This window comes from Mastigoproctus giganteus, chromosome 7 (assembly GCF_048544385.1).
Source record: "Mastigoproctus giganteus isolate SK-2022 chromosome 7, ASM4854438v1, whole genome shotgun sequence".
Classification (NCBI taxonomy): Eukaryota; Metazoa; Arthropoda; class Arachnida; order Uropygi; family Thelyphonidae; genus Mastigoproctus; species Mastigoproctus giganteus.
This window is the reverse complement of record NC_143581.1, coordinates 160,132,002-160,145,247: the sequence shown is the minus strand read 5'-3', so window position 1 is coordinate 160,145,247 and position 13,246 is coordinate 160,132,002. Positions and strand designations below refer to the sequence as shown.

Here is a 13,246-nt window from a genome sequence, read left to right as displayed (position 1 = left end):
TTTACTATAAACATAACTCTTCCCTCCCTCTTGTCTGTCCTTTTTGTACACACTGTATTCCCCATATTCAAATTCTGCAACACTTACGTCTGAGTAACACCATTTCTCCAGTGATGACTTAATCAGCACTTTGAATTCTAATTGATTTACCATGCTCCTACCATCAGTGTACTTGCAAATAGACATACACCTGTTTTATTTGGAAACATAAAACACGTATAGGGTAACCCTGTTAAGCCTATTGTTCACAGTAAACAAAATCTTCATCAAAATTTATGCAAACGGTTAGCTTATATTTTATATACACTCAAAAAGAATCGCTTAAAATGTTCCACCGACTTTGTTGAAATTATAAAAAAAAAAAAAAAAAAATTACAACACTATTGTCTGAATACTATGCTATCCAGATCCTTGTAAAATGGTTAAACTATAAAAATTATAATTGCAATTTCCCAAGATTCTGTGATCATCAATTGATTAATAAATTAATAACATAACAAATAATACAAAAAAAAAAAGAGAGCAAACTTTATTGAATTTTTTCAATTTATAAACAGTTAATAAAATGTTCTAATTTTAAATTTAATGCTTCCAATGTTGTATGAACAATTTTCAAGCAGTAACAGAACTTAGAATGTAAATTACAGAGTTTATTTTCAAAATTTTTCACTCCAGTTAACAAATATAAAAATAAATTTTTTGTTTATACTCTGGGATGACCACACGGTCAGAGGAGTTCACAAGGTAGAGAAAATACAAGAAACAGCACCATATTCAGCAGTCACGGGCTTGAACCCGGGTCACTCAAGGCATGTGTACTTATGCGCCCATGTGCCTGACCACTAGGCTACGGCAGCCTATGTTTTCATCTTTCAAAGAATATTTAATGGCTGCGAAATTATGTAAGTACATTATACTGAACATAGTTTTAAATCTTAATATGTATAAATAAACATTATTTTCATGAGAGAGGCTGAGACTTCTTTCATCAGAAGGAAAATCTGCACATTACAAAAATAAACAGAAACCAAATTCTACATTTTTACAAAACATACAAGAGTGTGAACTTTAACAATTAAATAGCTTGCCACTCAAAACTTCTGATCTTTATCACACCTGTTAATTATTATTTAAATATATAACAGTGTTTCTGTATCTTTAAGTATCTACCTTTTTATTTATCTCTCTCTCTCTCTCATGTAAAATTTCACATTGTCAGCTAGAAGATTCTCAATAGCAATGTGTTTCAGTAGTGAAATACAGAAAAAATTCTGCTAAGTTATGTGAATAGTGCTTCCTTTAGTTACAAGCAAACTTTATTTGTTTCTCTGAGTGCAGTGTACTTTATACACAGTTCAGATCAGTTTTATACATTAAAGCATCCAAGTAATTAGATATAATCAATTCTGAATAAGGTATGTGCAACTTATTCACAGCATTTTACATTTCCTTCTTTTAATATTTAGCATACAAAACCTTAATAATGCTAATTCAAATATATTTTTCAGAATTAATTCTAGTTATTGGCCTCTTAAAAAAAAGCTTCATCAATTTACAAATATTTGGAAAATTCCACAGTGTTGTGGTAAGTATGGATGTAGAAGAATACAGGCGTGGGTTGAGAATGGGGAACCCTCTCTTACCATTCATGGCAGGCATTTTTATGGAAGATTTTGAAGAGAGCCATTGGTTTGGCCATTGCAAAGTCCTCAATATGGCTCAGATATGTGAATGATATTTTTTTTTTAATGTGGAAACACAGGAAACACAATTAAAACAATTTTACAAGTGTATGAACAAAAGACAAAATTGTTATGTTAAAAACGAAACAGGAAGAGAATATGAAACTGGATGTCTTGATTGAGAGAAAAAAATTCTGAAAAAATGACTGACACTGCATATTATGTTAATTTTAATTCATATCATCCATGAATATCGAAAAGCACATCATCAAAACACTAATGTGCAAAGCAATAAGGGTTTGCAATAAAAAAAAAAAATTAGAGTAGGAACTTAACCACATCTACATAAACCTTCTAACAATGGTTTTCCACAGGACACCATTGATAAAACCATATGCAAATACATGGAAAATTATGGGAATATTACTTCACTGAAAAGTAAAAAAAAAAAATTCAAAAAAGCAGTCAGAATACCATACTTAAAAGTATTATTATATTTTTGATTTTTACTATTTTATTAACAAATGTGAACTTGCTGTGGTAATGAAATCATTTAACAAAATGAATAATATTTGAAGAGACAATTTCTCAGGCTAGATGTCGACATTTATATACAAAACCACATGCAATTGTGGGAAAATGTACATCAATGAGAGAGGGGAAGCTATTTGAAACTGAAATTAGTATTAGCAATGGCAAATGATACAAGAAAGCAAGCTTATACAGCATCAGCCAAAAAAAGAAAGAAATCACCCAAAAAAAGAAACATTTTATTTTGAATTTGTTCAAGAGAACAAATTCAAAATAAAATGTTAACCACGTATCGTAAAAAACGACTACATTACTATGGCCCAGTTAAAGGAATTGAAGGCCAGAACATACAATATTTCTGCACTTTTCTGTCAGGTAAAATTACAGAAGACTGGATTTCCTATTCGACCTATTGTTTCCTACAGGAACTTGGCATTTTCATCCTTAGCCACACATGTATATAGCATTATAAAACCCTTTAGACAGGTAATACAATTTGGAATTAAGAACTACGATACATTATTTAATAATCTTAAAGACTGTAGACTTGGCGACAATGACAATTTATTCTCACTAGATGTTACCTTGTTATATACGAATGTAAACGTTGAATACACATTAGATATTATTTGGGATATGTTAAATAAAAACTCGATACCGATTAATTATACGAAGCTACTTATTAAGGAAATTTTTCACTTAATTAAACTGTTAGTTGAGGCCAACTATATCACCTTTTGAGACAAGGTGTACAAATAAATTTTTGGATTGCCAATGGGTTTGAGCTTGAGCTGCTTAATGTCAGAGATCTATCTCTCAACAATTGAGCATATGCATTTGACACTTTTTCGACCCCGTATCACATACTATGGGAGGTATTTAGACGATGTTCTAGTTATTACTGATAGTAGTACTATCCAAGACATTTTACATTTGTTTAATAATATTCATTCTAGACTCAAATTTACATTGGAAAGGGAGGATACGGATACAAAGTCATTAAACTTTCTAAATTTCACGCATACTCGGGACTCGTATAAAATCCAATTTAGCATCTACCAAAACATACAAACACCGGTATGCTTCTACATTATAATAGCTATCACCCTTTCACCTACAAAAGATCGATTATCTTTAATCAATTTCTAAATGCCTATAAATATTCAACGACGGAATCTGCTTTGGGCTCAGAAATACAAATATTAACTAGCAGGTTCTTAAACAGGGGTTATCCCCTTGCCACAGTAAACCAAATTAGGGTACAGGATAAGGATACAAAATACAAAATAAGGATATAGGATACAAAATACAAAATAAGGATATAGGATACAAAATAAGGATATAGGATACAAAATACTACACCAACCAACAATAGTAATATCAAAAAATACTTTATTTCTGTCCCATATGTTGAACAATGACACAAACAGCTTAATAGATTCTTTAAAGATACCGAATTTAAAATTGTGGCCAGGCCAATATGGAAATTACACACTATACTGAACAATCGCTCAGTCCTTTCCTCATTTGCAACACAAATTAATGACCTGGTAGACAACATTTCTTGCAGTGATTGCGACTTGTCTTACCAAGGTTCGACGCGATTTTCTCTGAATATTTGTGTAAATCAACATGAAGCCTCAGTTCATGCTTCTCATTCAGCAGCATCAGAATTAGCCTTTCGTGCCATTAACGAAAAACATACTTTTTATTTAATGAGGCCAAAATACTTAATGTTCAACATAATTATACGTGACTATTAATTGGAGAAACCGTTGAAATTAAATTACACGAGAATTCTGTTAATGTTCGGCGGCCATATTTGATTTCCAATGCGTGGACCTTTATGCGCATCCGCGAAGACAAATAATCACTATTTAAGTTTCGGGTTCAACCCTATTCGGTAATTTTCATTCCTGTGATCACGACATACAGTCGAAAAGCGTTGTCAGCTTCAGGAAGGAAAATTGTTTTGAATATTTTTGTTAGATTCTTTTTAATTTTTATTTGTGTTAAATTGATTTTTATTTATGTTAAATTGATTTTTAATTGTGTTAAATTGGTTTTTAATTATTTATTTTTTACTCTAATGTAAGTTTTAGATTTTTTCGTTTTAATTTCTGGAGAGTATCATATGGAAGTGTTCTACGTACTATATTGAGGTAAACTCCTCTTATTATTTTACAAATATTAATATCAACGTAGAACGTATTGAGTATTACAGCTCTGATTCATACTATCTAATGTCTATTATATATATCACACTTTTTTTTTTTTTTTTTTTTTTTTTTTTTTAGGTGCAAAGGTGATTAACAATGTCATTCGGACAAATGTCAAAGAAATATGATATGACATTTCAGCTGATGTAGCCGATATTTTTCATGTATTGTTAAATCTAGAAAAGGTAGCACATTTATTTTGTGTATTGTATATAGACATGATTGTGCACTGAGTGGTAATTTTTCAGTTTCAGTCAGTGTTAAGCTCAAAGAATCACACATTTGCAAACAAATAAGTATAATTACAATGTAGGCCTAAATGAATGTCTAATGAACTGATGAGATACATGGCAGAGAAGAAAAATGCATGGGATGCCTATAAATTATCAGGCGACACAGACACCTATGGTAGATATAAGTTAGTTTGTAATCAAGTCACAAAGGAGGTTAGGCAAGCGAAGGCAGATTACGAGAAATCTTTGGCAAAGGATGCTAAGAAAAACAGCAAGGACTTCTTTACTTATATAAATGCTAGAAGGAAGGGATGAATCAGTTTGGTTCACTTGATATCAATGGTTCAACTGTTGATAATCCTGCTCAGGTAGCTGATAAACTGATTGAGTATCTTCCAATTACATTTAAACTTACACAAGAGGAATTCTATGGGGAAGTGGAGGTCAGCAGTTTATCAAATTCTAACAGGGAGCTAAATGATTTTGTAATAACTGAGAGCAAAGTGGAGGAGAAATTGTTGAAGTTAAACTTAAGAAAGGCACCTGGCTTGGGATCTATCCAGTTATATTAAAGGAGGCAGCAAAGGAGTAACCAAACCCTTAGCTATAAATATGAGAGGATCCTTGGATTCAGGGGAAGTCCCCACAGACTAGAGTTGTGCAAATGTATCCTCAATTCACAAAGGAGGATCAAAGGGTGATACAAGTAATTACAGACCTGTTAGTTTAACTTCTGTTCCAGCAAACATAATGGAGTCATTGGTTAAAGAAGCATTGCAGGATCATCTAGACAAGACTTCAGTTCAGATCAGATACCGCATTGCTAAGGGGAAGTCTTGTCTAAATAATTTTGATATCATATACTTGGATTTCAGGAAAGCTTTTGATACCATTGCACATGGAAGACTCCTGTACATATTGGAGCAGTATGGCATTAAGGACAAGTTGGTGCTATGGATAAAGGAATGGGTGAGTGGGAGAAGACAGAGTGGTAATTAATGGACACTGCTCTTTCTGGACTGATGTTATTAGTTCCCCAGGATTCCCAGTGTTGTTTTCTATATGTATCAGTGATGTTTATGAAGGTAGATCAGACTTAATAACCAAGTTTGCAAACAATATGAAGGCTGGCAGGGTTGTTAATGACTGTAATGACAGTACACTACTGCAACAGGATCCAGAAAAGTTGGGCAGATGGGCTGAGATGTGGCAACTGAATTTTAACATTGACAAATGCAAACTACTGTATGTGGGTAGCAGTACCTCCAGAGTAATGTACCAACTGTGCTGTACTACACACAGGGTAGTGAAAAATGAAAAAGACTTGGGGGTAATTGTGCAGTCAGATATGATGTTTTCTGAGTAGTGCAGACAGGCTGCCAGAGGAGCTTGTGGGGTCTTATCAATTATAAACAGGAATTTTGCCAGCAGGGATGGGAAGGTGATTATTCCTTAATATAAGGCAATGGTCAGGCCACACCTTGAGTACTGCATACAGGCTGGAGCGAGTACAGAGAAGGGCAACAAGATTGGTGAGGGGAACAAAGGGATCCTCTTACCAGAAAGGCCTAAGTAATGCAAATTGCAATGTCTAGAGACTAAGCACATGCGTGGTGATCTGAGGTGGATAAGGCCTTGAATGGTTTGTGCTGTCTCAATGCTGATGGGATTGTTCCTTTTGCTCAGATCACACAAATTGAGGTGGCATAAATTCAAACTGAGGAAAGACAATTGTAGAATACATGTGCGGAACATGTGTGTAAATTTGCCTTTAGCCAGTGGGTGGTTGATTGCTGGAATAAACTTCCATTGGTTATTATAGAAGTTGATAGCTTAAATAAATTTAAGGAAGAACTGTGGACGAACTTTTGGAGAATGGATGGGTGAAATGGGAAATTTTTTTTTTGGCTGTTGCTGTATACGCTTGCTAAAGAGCAGTATCCTTTGATAACTACTCTGTCTTCTCCCACTCAACCATACTTTACCCAGAGCAGTAACTTGCCTTAATTACAATGTCTTAATTTGTACAGCAGGCTATTATGTTCAATAGTATTGAAAGCTTTCCTGAAATCGAAGTATATGTTATCAAAATTATTTTTTTGCATCTATAGGTCGACCATCATTAATCCAGCCACCGGTAATTCAGTTCCACTGCTAATTCAGACATAATTTCCGTGAACGTAATTTCAAAATTCCCAGTTCGGCCCACCGACTGCAGCTACTGTTTTGGTGGCATTTGTTGCAGCATCAGCTGTTGGCGTGAACTCGTAAACACTGGCAAGCCATTCCCACTTGTTTTTCTGCATTTATTATTATAATCTGCTCACATTTAGACCCATCTATGGTTCCAATGCATAAAGGAAGTGCTTCTCATAGTGTAAAGCGCAAACGCCGTACATTGTCCTTTACTTTATCTGTTATTGTACTTTATCTGTTATTGTCCATAACAGATAAAGTTGAACTTCTGAAAAAACTCAATAGCGGTGTGTCTGTGAGAAGTTTAACTCTGCTTAATTGTAAATTCCAGCAATTCCTCTTAGTTCCTCTTATTTTAGTAATTTTCTTTTAGCCATTCCTTTTTAGATTTTTTTTTTTTACAACACACTTGTACAAACCTTTGATAAAACACAACACAATATGATGGATAATACAGCGTGCTAATGAACTTGTTTTCACAAAATCTCTAACGATACTGACAAACTTATTGCGACGTTTGAGAGTTTATTTTATCACAATTAGTTTTACTGCAGCGCTCGCTGAGCGTGCAATAAACTACAGAGTACTACTCTGCGCAATAAACTAATCACAAACGACCTTCATATGTATGCCGTAATAGCGTCACACGTATGTTGCCGACACGGCTTCTCAAGAAATAAAGTAACTTACTGGGCCATGTCGGCCACATATATGCAACATAAAAATTTTTTTTTTTTTTTCATGATATTTTAAGGGAAAAAACAACAACACTGACATTACAATATTTATTTTAGAATTACTAATCAAATTATTTGCTAAATATTTTTTGACCCCTGGGGAATTTTTTTCTTAAACTAGCTTGGCAGTCAACGTGCTAAAGGTAGGATGAGGTGGTTAGCTGTTGGGTAAACTGTATGTGCTAAAATAACCACTGGCAAACTCACTAATTCGGCACCCCACAGGTCCCAAAGATGCCGGATTAGTGACTGTTGACCTATAGTTCCATTGTGATTGCATCATAGTATCCAATCAAATTAGTCAGATAAGATTTTTCCCCTTAACAAACCCATGCTGTGACTGAGGTATAACTGCACACCTGTGTAGATAATTCTGCACTACTTCTTTAGCCAGTGACTCCATTATTTTCTCTGGAACAGAAGTTAAGCTAACAGGTCTGTAATTAATCTTGTCACCCTTTCATTCACCTTTGTGAATTGGGGATACATTTGCATTGCAGAACATTGTAAATAACATGATATACCAGGAAATCAGTGATAGCATCACATACCTATAAATATATGCTCCCATGCTTTCAATGTAAAAAAATTCCAAATTATTGGATGTATAAAGGGATTTTATCAAAAGAAAAGTTAAAGAAGTTATGTATATAAGAAAATTTAAAGAAGCTATGTATATAAGAAAATTTAAAGAAGCTATGTAGATAAGAAAATCATTAGAAATATGGGGAGGGATACAAAAATATATAAATTTTTTAAATTTAAAATAAGGGATACAAAGATATAATTTTTTTTCCCTTGTGCTTTAAAATTAGTGTACATAATTACAAGAGACCTGATCTATAGTGGGTGGCATAGGTTGCTGGTTTGACCACTCAAGCATCAGTCACTCTCTTCTGATGTCATCTCCCTTCACTTTACTTTCTTGGACTCTGACCACTGATTGGAGTAGTGAATGTTACTGAGGGATTGGTATAGGTTCTGGAACATGATGCTTTTTATAAAGGTAATCATCACATTGTAACAGTGGTTAAATTGTAGTTATCTCTTAACACGTGAACACATTTTTTATTTAATAAAAAAAAAAGCAGCTGTTATGGAAATTTTAAAGTTAGGAATTGTGAAATTAAAATTCTGATACTTAGCCCAATTTTAATATTAAACTCAAAAATTTCAGCGTAAATGTGACAAAAAAACTCTAGATGATAAATCGCCTCAACTTAAAAATAAGCAAGTTAGACCTGGTAACTTTTTTTAATTGCGACATCCTGTAAATGTGCTCTGTTGTCTTTATAAGCTCATAGTTAATTTTCCTATTAAAGCATTTCATAATCTCTTTCAGGACCATTTTCACATGTTTTGCGAGGTTAATGTTATAACTGAGCTTTATGAATTATAATTCATTTAATTTTAATTAAGTGTTTTAAAAATTTATTTGAACTGCTACACTTCTTCAAAATATTAATAAAATCATTTTGTTTTATTTAGAAAATACTACAAAGAAAAAGGTCAATTAACTCTTGATGTAGGAGCCTATACTGCTGCCTTAGAGGTATGTCAAAATTTTTAAGGATTTGTTTTGCTGACAATTTTTTTATTAAGTCAACCAAACAAACATGTTAACCATCCTATGATGAATTTCAGTGAGTTTCACTCCTTCATTCAAAAACTGTTTCTGTTCTCATTTCCACTTTGATGGTACCAACTTCCACACCCAAATACTTTTGCTGTTTTAATTTTCAACTAGTTTGATATGAGCAGCATTTCCCCTATATCTTATTTGTTAAAAATTGGAAAACTGTAATTGAGGTTGTTGGTTTCATAAGATTGTACTGTTCTCTGTGACAGTACAGTGGGTTCACTACTTGTTACTTATTTGGAAAGATCTGGGTTTTCAAATGCTCTTGATGACTGCAGTAATTTCTAAAGGTCTTTTCATCTGGGGCTGTAGTTAGCCAATCTCAGGTGGAGGGAGTATGTGTGCCCCCACCAAGTTATTCTGGGTTTTTTTCAGCCCACACAATATGCATCATACCACATCAGCACTTGAACACACACTTGTCCCTGCATAATACACAATGGGGGAAATATGATCTGTCACTGATGGTCTTAGAAAACAACAACAGGTTTTATTTTTGATAAGTATGCTGATGGAAGTGATTTATTATGAATTCCAGTAGAAACGTAGCCTTGAAACAAAACCAAGAAGAAACTCATTTTACTCCTCTGACAGAACAAAACAAATCGTAGTTTTTACAAACAGCTTAACCCATCATATTAATCTTTCCACCCTCTATATTTTTAGAAGCTGAAAACTCACAAGAAGGGTTTCCTGTTGTCAGCAGCAAAGACAATCTCGAGGAAAGCTTGCTTACTTAGTCACCCCTCTTGTACCAGCTGGTGTCGAGATTTCATAGACAGATTGCCATCTTTTCCTGTCACGAGCAATGGTTCTGACCTGTCTCCAGGCCACTCATCTCTTGGCCAGGCTATTCTGGATGTTATCTTCCCATTTCACACATGGCTTCCCCCTTCGTTGTGCTCCAGAGGGTTTGGCTTCCCAGGCCAAGCGTGGAACCTGGTTGTTGCCATTCTGATAACATGGCCACACCATCAAAGCTGGATTTCTTGGATCTGCAGTTGAAGTGGAGTTACATTTATGCAGCTCATATAGTTTAATTGCAGACTCAGTCTTGTCTTGTGTTCTCTTTCACTCTATGAGGGTATCTCATTTTGGCAGCCTGCAGTTGGCCCTGATGCTGAAAGGAAAGGGCCCATGACTCACAGCCATATGTCAAGGTTGGTACATAGGTAAACACAGCTAACTTGGTCCTCTCGCTCACCTTTTCTTCATTTCTTGCTGATAAGCCATTGGTTTATGGCATGGTACAAGCTACAGTCCTTGCATTTAGTCTTCATCTATTTGGCCATCCTTGCTGATGATAGGTCCTCAATACTTGATGTTTCAGACTTGTGCAATGTTTTTCCCATCTAAAGTAATGGAATGGCATACAGGTTTGTGGGAAATTATTTTTGACTTGGTCTTGCCAGAGCTAATGACCATTCCTCTTTTTGCCATAGCTTCCTTCCACATGTTCAGGTTATGTTGAAGATATTCCTGTGACTTGGCTATCAAAGCCACTCATTAGTGAAAGCAAGCTCAGAGATGGCGACAAACTTCATTATCCAATTTCCCAGTCAGAATGGCCTGGTATGCACCTTGCAGTCCTTGGTGTCATCCACGATGATGACAAAGAGATATGGAGAGAGAATGCCTCCTTGCCTCACACCTAATGTTGTCAAGAATTCTGACTTGCATTGCCAAGTCTCACATAGTTGCAGCATTGCTAATGGTAACTCCTAATAGCAACTACTAAGCTTCTACCAACATTTTTCTTCTCCAGCACTCTCCATAATTCACACCATGGAACCTTGTCAAATAGTTCATGGTCAAGGTAGCAGAGATGCACTTCTGAGTAATACTCAGTGGATTTCTCAATAATCTGCCAGAGTGTCAAGAAAAGACCTTGTGTGCCCCTTTCCTGTCTGAATCTGCATTGGGCCTCCTCCACCTATTTCCTGAGCTTAATTTCTAGTATTTGAGAATACACTTTCCCTGGTACACCAAGCAAGGAAATGACTCAATGGTTTTGGCACTGGCAGTTATTACCCTTTTTAAAAATGGGCACAATGACTGATAAATCCCAATCAGCCGGTTTCTTCTTACTCTTCTGTGCTAACTGCATCACTGTCAATAGAAGATCCATCCATGTGTCACTCATACACTTCAACATTGCCGTCATGTCCAGCTGCCTTTACAGCTTTCATCGACACTGCTCAACAAAATTAACAGAACATGTAGAAAATGTGGTGTGACTCATGCATTTTGCAATGAAGTGGGACAGAATTTGGTATGGTGATGTACCATAGAATAACAATGAAATAAGGTGACAGTGAGAAATTTTGGACAGGTATAAAGGACACACAGTTGTACAAGGAATTACCAAAAATGTCATATTACAGAAGTTGATACAAGATGCTAAAAATATGGTCGCATGATATCAGTATGGCATATGATCCCCTCCAAGGACTAAACAGACCTACAGTATGAACCATGGTTGATATAAGATTCTATAGCAACAAATCCCATTCATCCACCAGTGCAAAATTTAGCTCACCAAGTGACCGGGGAGTTGACTGTAGGTGTGCAATGCAGTGCCCAGGGTTGTTCCATGCATGTTTGATCAGATTTAAGTGTGTGGTGATTGTGATGGCCACGGTATTCATTGGATATTTTCAGTTTCAAGATATTCCTCCACCACTTGAGCTCTATATGCAGTGGCGTTGTCATGCGTAAAAAGAAAATCTGAGCCAACCACATCCCTAAAAAGTCACACATAGGGCTCGAGGATCTGTTCTAGTACCTCTACTCAGTTATGGTACCCACATCAAAAACATGAAGGGGGGGGTGTAACCATTGATCATTATTCTGCCCCACATGAGAACACAGCCTCCACTGTAAGTGTCCCTTTCTCTGATGTTGAAGGGATAGCATTGTATTCCTCATTGTCTCCAGATGAAATAACGTCTAGAATCTGTTTGTAGGCTAAAACAGGAATCGGAGAACAGAACTGTATCCCATTTGTCAGGGCTCCAAGTCACATGTTCATTCCACCAATCAGTTTTGATGAGCTCTGCAGTGGTTTTGGGTTAATGGAATACAAACCACTGGCTTCCTTGCATAGAATTCATTTGAATTGAATCTTCTTAACACAGTCTGTTTGGAAATATTTTCACATGTGGCTGCAGCAACCTCAAGATCCAGTTGATGACAGGACATTGTAGGTTCAGTCTTGCTGTCAGACCCAGATAGCAGTCTGTTCTGGTTGACGTGGCCCTCAGGTGGCCTTGGCCAGCTCTTCTAATGGTTCCTGTCTCCTGAAACTGTTCCGATAGTACTGAGACAACACTGCATGATACATTAATCTAATGTGCCACCTCTGTCTGTGACTGGCCAACTTCAGGTCGTCCAATAGCCCACCATTTTAAAGAATCATCTAAACGATGATGACCTGCCATCCTGAGTACTGGAGATGTGACTATCCCACTGAGCAAAACAAAAAAGGGAATGAAGTGATGTGGTTGCAACCCGTGTTTTTATAGGCATGAATAATGCACGTCATGTCGGGCTCTGTAAGGTGTTAAGTCGATTTTGAATACTTGGAATTTGCATGCCAGTATGCCTATTATATCAATTATTCATCTTCAGCGACACTGTTCACTATAAAATATTCATGAAAAATATTTTGTTATGTTAATTTTGTCAAGCAGTGTAGCCCACTGCAGAGGGTTGATTATCCTGTGTGATAAGACTGGAAAGATCCCAGTACATTCCCTCCCACCACACCACGGTGGGTTTTCTTGGGAGATTTTTGTTAAACAGTTCTCTGCCTGCAGAGCTTCAGTTTAGGTAGGTGCTGCCTCTCAGTCTATCCAGTAGGCCAGTGTGTCACAGTTACTTAGAACTCTAGCAACTATGCAGCACTCTATGTTCCAGATTGGGCAAATCATCCTGGAGATCAAGTTTGTTTACATTTAGGTTAAGGCTGGCCTAGTCAATATGCATTCCAAACACAAACCAACTCAAT

At 35.9% G+C, this 13,246-nt stretch overlaps 1 protein-coding gene across 2 annotated transcripts in view; it reads left to right on the top strand.

Moving 5' to 3' along the window:
- LOC150083289 (phospholysine phosphohistidine inorganic pyrophosphate phosphatase-like) overlaps nt 1-13,246 on the top strand; it is a 193,914-nt gene that overhangs the window by 65,899 nt on the left and 114,769 nt on the right. For both annotated transcript variants that reach the window (XM_090377151.1, XM_090377150.1), the window contains exon 5: nt 9,087-9,150. In XM_090377151.1, the coding sequence (XP_090233277.1) occupies nt 9,087-9,150 (64 nt within the window). The remainder of the gene's footprint in view (nt 1-9,086; nt 9,151-13,246) is intronic.